A 4,048-nucleotide genomic window follows, 5' to 3' on the forward strand; every position below is an offset into this window, starting at 1 on the left:
CTTAGGATGATTACTAGCCATCAAAAGCTTTCTTTCGTTATCGTCTTCTGGTTCGTCTTGACTTTTAAGGCGTTCTTCAAAATCTATTATTCTTCCTACCGCTTCATCAAATGGCATTTTGTCAATTTCCAAATATTGCTCGATAGATGCCACGATTGGTAGAAATTTCTTTGGAATTGAATTGAGCAATTTCCTTACAATTATCTTATCCTTGAGATTGGAACCAAAACTTTTAAAATTTGGCTCTTATGCTTCCCAATTTTCCAGAGAAATCACTCACGGTTTCATTTTCTTCCATCTTTAACTTTTCTAATTTGCTCCTTAATGTTTGTAGACGTGCTTTCTGAACTAGATCCGCTCCTAAGTGTCGAACTTTTATCGTGTCCCACACTTTTTTTGTTGTCGGGTGTTGTGCCACTTGCATCAAAATATCTTCTGGCAACGTTTGTAGGACCATTGCCTTGGTCGTATTTGCCTTCTTTTCATCAACTTCTTTTTCTGAGCTTACCGCTTCCCAAAGACCATAAGCCTTTAAGATTGTCTCCATCAATAATGCCCATGTCGTATAGTTTGACTCAGTCAATTTTGGACATTGAAGAGATATATTCCCTTGCTCACGAATTTTTGTTGATCCACTTGATGAATCTTCTTTGCTAGACATATTTACTTCTTACTCGATTGAATCACACAGGTTTTTGCTCTTATCACACAGGATTTGTACCACACAGGATTTATTTGCCACACAGGTCTTATTTGCCACACAGGACTTAGATTGCCACACAGGTCTTAGGTGCCACACATGACTTAAACTGCCACACAGGTCTTAGATGCCACACATGTCTTACTCTTGCTCTACGAATCACGAAGGTTCGGAGCCCACTTGTTCTCAACGAATCACGAAGGTTCGGAGTCGTGATATTCGAATCACACAGGTTCGAATTGTTTATTCAAGTTTTTTTTTTTTAATTTTCCAAAATCACATTCTTGAATTTATTACTTTCAAATATAATTGTTTTTTAAAACAATTACCTTTTTTTTCTAAGTAATAAACAATTAATTTCCTTTTATTAAAAGAATATATTGTTTCCTTGTATATAATTCTGACTTTTTGTAAGTGCATACACAAAAGCAGAACTTTAACCTTCCTTTCCTCCGTTCCTTTTTCGATTAACAACTTATTGACTTTTCTGATTACCACAAGTCACACCGGTGGTTAATAAAATCAAATTCTCCTTGGTAATTGCCGGAAATCTATCGTCGATCTTTCAACAGGTACTATTTATTCGTCTTCTTCCCTGGATATTTGCTATTCTCCGATTAGGGTTTCGAATTTGGGGTTTTTTTAGAGCCTCGCTCTGATACCAATTGAGGGCCTCGGGATCGATTAAACGAATGATAATACGAAAATAACAACAGATATAATAAACGAATCTTTGTATTATTGATTTGTAATGAAACGGATGATTACAATGATGGTGGCCGGAGGTATTTATACCCACCCGCGGTTACAATATACCGTCGTGATGGTTCGTATAAACGACGCATCCTTCGTTTATTTTCTAACTAATTACAACAATATACACCAACTATTAACTAATTACACTTTGTACCCTAACTTTGTTAACAGAGCATTCTAACAAAGTTTATCTATTCTATAATAACTAACGAAATATTTAACGAAACTTTAACGAGATCGATGATTAACCAACATTTTTAACTTCTTTATTGTTGTTGCTGTTATGTGACTTTTTTAGTACTAGTTAGTTTCTGTACACCAACTATTAACTAATTACACTTTGTACCCTAACTTTGTTAACAGAACATTCTAACAAAGTTTATCTATTCTATAATAACTAACGAAATATTTAACGAAACTTTAACGAGATCGATGATTAACCAACATTTTTAACTTCTTTATTGTTGTTGCTGTTATGTGACTTTTTTAGTACTAGTTAGTTTCTGTACACCAACTATTAACTAATTACACTTTGTACCCTAACTTTGTTAACAGAACATTCTAACAAAGTTTATCTATTCTATAATAACTAACGAAATATTTAACGAAACTTTAACGAGATCGATGATTAACCAACATTTTTAACTTCTTTATTGTTGTTGCTGTTATGTGACTTTTTTAGTACTAGTTAGTTTCTGTACACCAACTATTAACTAATTACACTTTGTACCCTAACTTTGTTAACAGAACATTCTAACAAAGTTTATCTATTCTATAATAACTAACGAAATATTTAACGAAACTTTAACGAGATCGATGATTAACCAACATTTTTAACTTCTTTATTGTTGTTGCTGTTATGTGACTTTTTTAGTACTAGTTAGTTTCTGTACACCAACTATTAACTAATTACACTTTGTACCCTAACTTTGTTAACAGAACATTCTAACAAAGTTTATCTATTCTATAATAACTAACGAAATATTTAACGAAACTTTAACGAGATCGATGATTAACCAACATTTTTAACTTCTTTATTGTTGTTGCTGTTATGTGACTTTTTTAGTACTAGTTAGTTTCTGTACTAACCCCCACAATTTTATTTATTTATTTTTTTTATTCCAGAGGTATACTTTAATACAATGGGGCGGTTTGCAGCTTCGAAGGGCAATGCTTATAGAGTTTAAAGGTTCACAGAATGAAGTATGTTTTAAAAGTCAATTACACATGTAGTCCAATAGTTTGCACAAACGTAACATAATTTGGTTCTTGAAATTGATGAAAGTTTACTAATCTGTTAAACGTTTTAATATTAATATCATTTTATTTATTGTTTTCTGTCCTCCTGTGTACAGATGACGTTTGTTATTGAAGCTGCACCCACAACTGAAATTGATTTCCACTAATTTCACCTTTCTTGCACTTCTCTTTTAAATAATCTTTAGGTTTCTGGTCTTTTTAAGATCTACGGTTGTTGAAGGATATTGACCTTATTTGTTTAAGAGCGTTTGAGTTATGTATCTAAACCTTGAACTTATCTCGTTAGTTGATTTACAAATTTGATATTTATGTCTACTCGTTTATTGTTTACTTAGCTATTTTTTATTTCTATGTAACACGAAATTAACAAACTTAATTTAACTCTGATTTAATGTGTATAACAAGTGGCTTACTGATCACCAGATATCACCAGATCACACTGCTACAAAACACAAGATGTGCCTTAGATATAACCCGATCTTTAAAGAAAATGGGGTTTAAGGTTGGATTTGAGTGCTTTCACGAAATAGAACCGTGATCGGTACACTATATTGCAAAGTATATGCCTGTTTAATGTAGGAAATTGCTACAAAATATTCTAGGTTTTTAGTTTTTATTGTATTTGTTGCTACAACAAAGATAAGACCAATGATAGGGAAGAGACTGGTTAAGATAACAAGTTTCAAGGGTTCAAGTTAACCTAACGCAGGCCGTGGTGTCCCTCTACGTTTGCAAAACGTAGAGAGAGGTTCACTAGTTTATTGTTGGTTGTTATAGTTCACCGGAGATCCAAGACCGAGATGTTTGAGATCGGTTTTTGGATGAAGTTCTTGGTGAAGCTATGATGTCTGTGAAGTAAGAAAGAAATAAGCGAAGTGCATATTTCTCAAGGAAGAAGAGAAGATCAGGGAGTGTGTGTTAACTCTCCAGATCTGATGATCTCTTGTTTATGGCTGAGTTCTCCTTTTATAGAGAGAGATGCAAGCCTTTTATCCAGTGTGTAAACTAGTTAACATCCAGTTTGCTTAGAGAGTTGACTTTTTATGGGCGGGAACCTTTTGATCGTTGGTCCATGATTATAATAATATTACCTTTTCTGAGCATGTCCCTTGTTCAGAGGGAACAATGATGTGAACAGTGATTTGACGTTGTACTGTTGCACGTGCTTACTGTTCACGTACTTGTTTACATAAATTTGGGCGAGAAACGAAGCTTTTAACCTTTTAACCCTTTTAGCGTTAATATGTGAAAGCCATTTTATCAATTCCTTGGGCTACCCCCGTCATCAGCCCCCCAAGTCAGAGGTGTTTGAGAAGTAGGCTCAAGGCCTTC

The 4,048-nt window shown here is 33.9% G+C and overlaps 1 protein-coding gene across 1 annotated transcript; it reads right to left on the reverse strand.

Annotated features, from left to right (window-relative positions):
* Positions 1-232: 232 nt before the first annotated feature.
* On the reverse strand, positions 233-661 carry LOC143601371 (uncharacterized). The gene has a single exon (XM_077078799.1). It carries the CDS (start codon positions 659-661, stop codon positions 233-235), a length of 429 nt encoding a protein of 142 aa, XP_076934914.1.
* Positions 662-4,048: the final 3,387 nt, after the last annotated feature.

This window comes from Bidens hawaiensis, unplaced genomic scaffold (genome assembly GCF_021521415.1).
Source record: "Bidens hawaiensis isolate Kalapana, Puna unplaced genomic scaffold, B.hawaiensis_p1.1 tig00056136_1, whole genome shotgun sequence".
Classification (NCBI taxonomy): Eukaryota; Viridiplantae; Streptophyta; class Magnoliopsida; order Asterales; family Asteraceae; genus Bidens; species Bidens hawaiensis.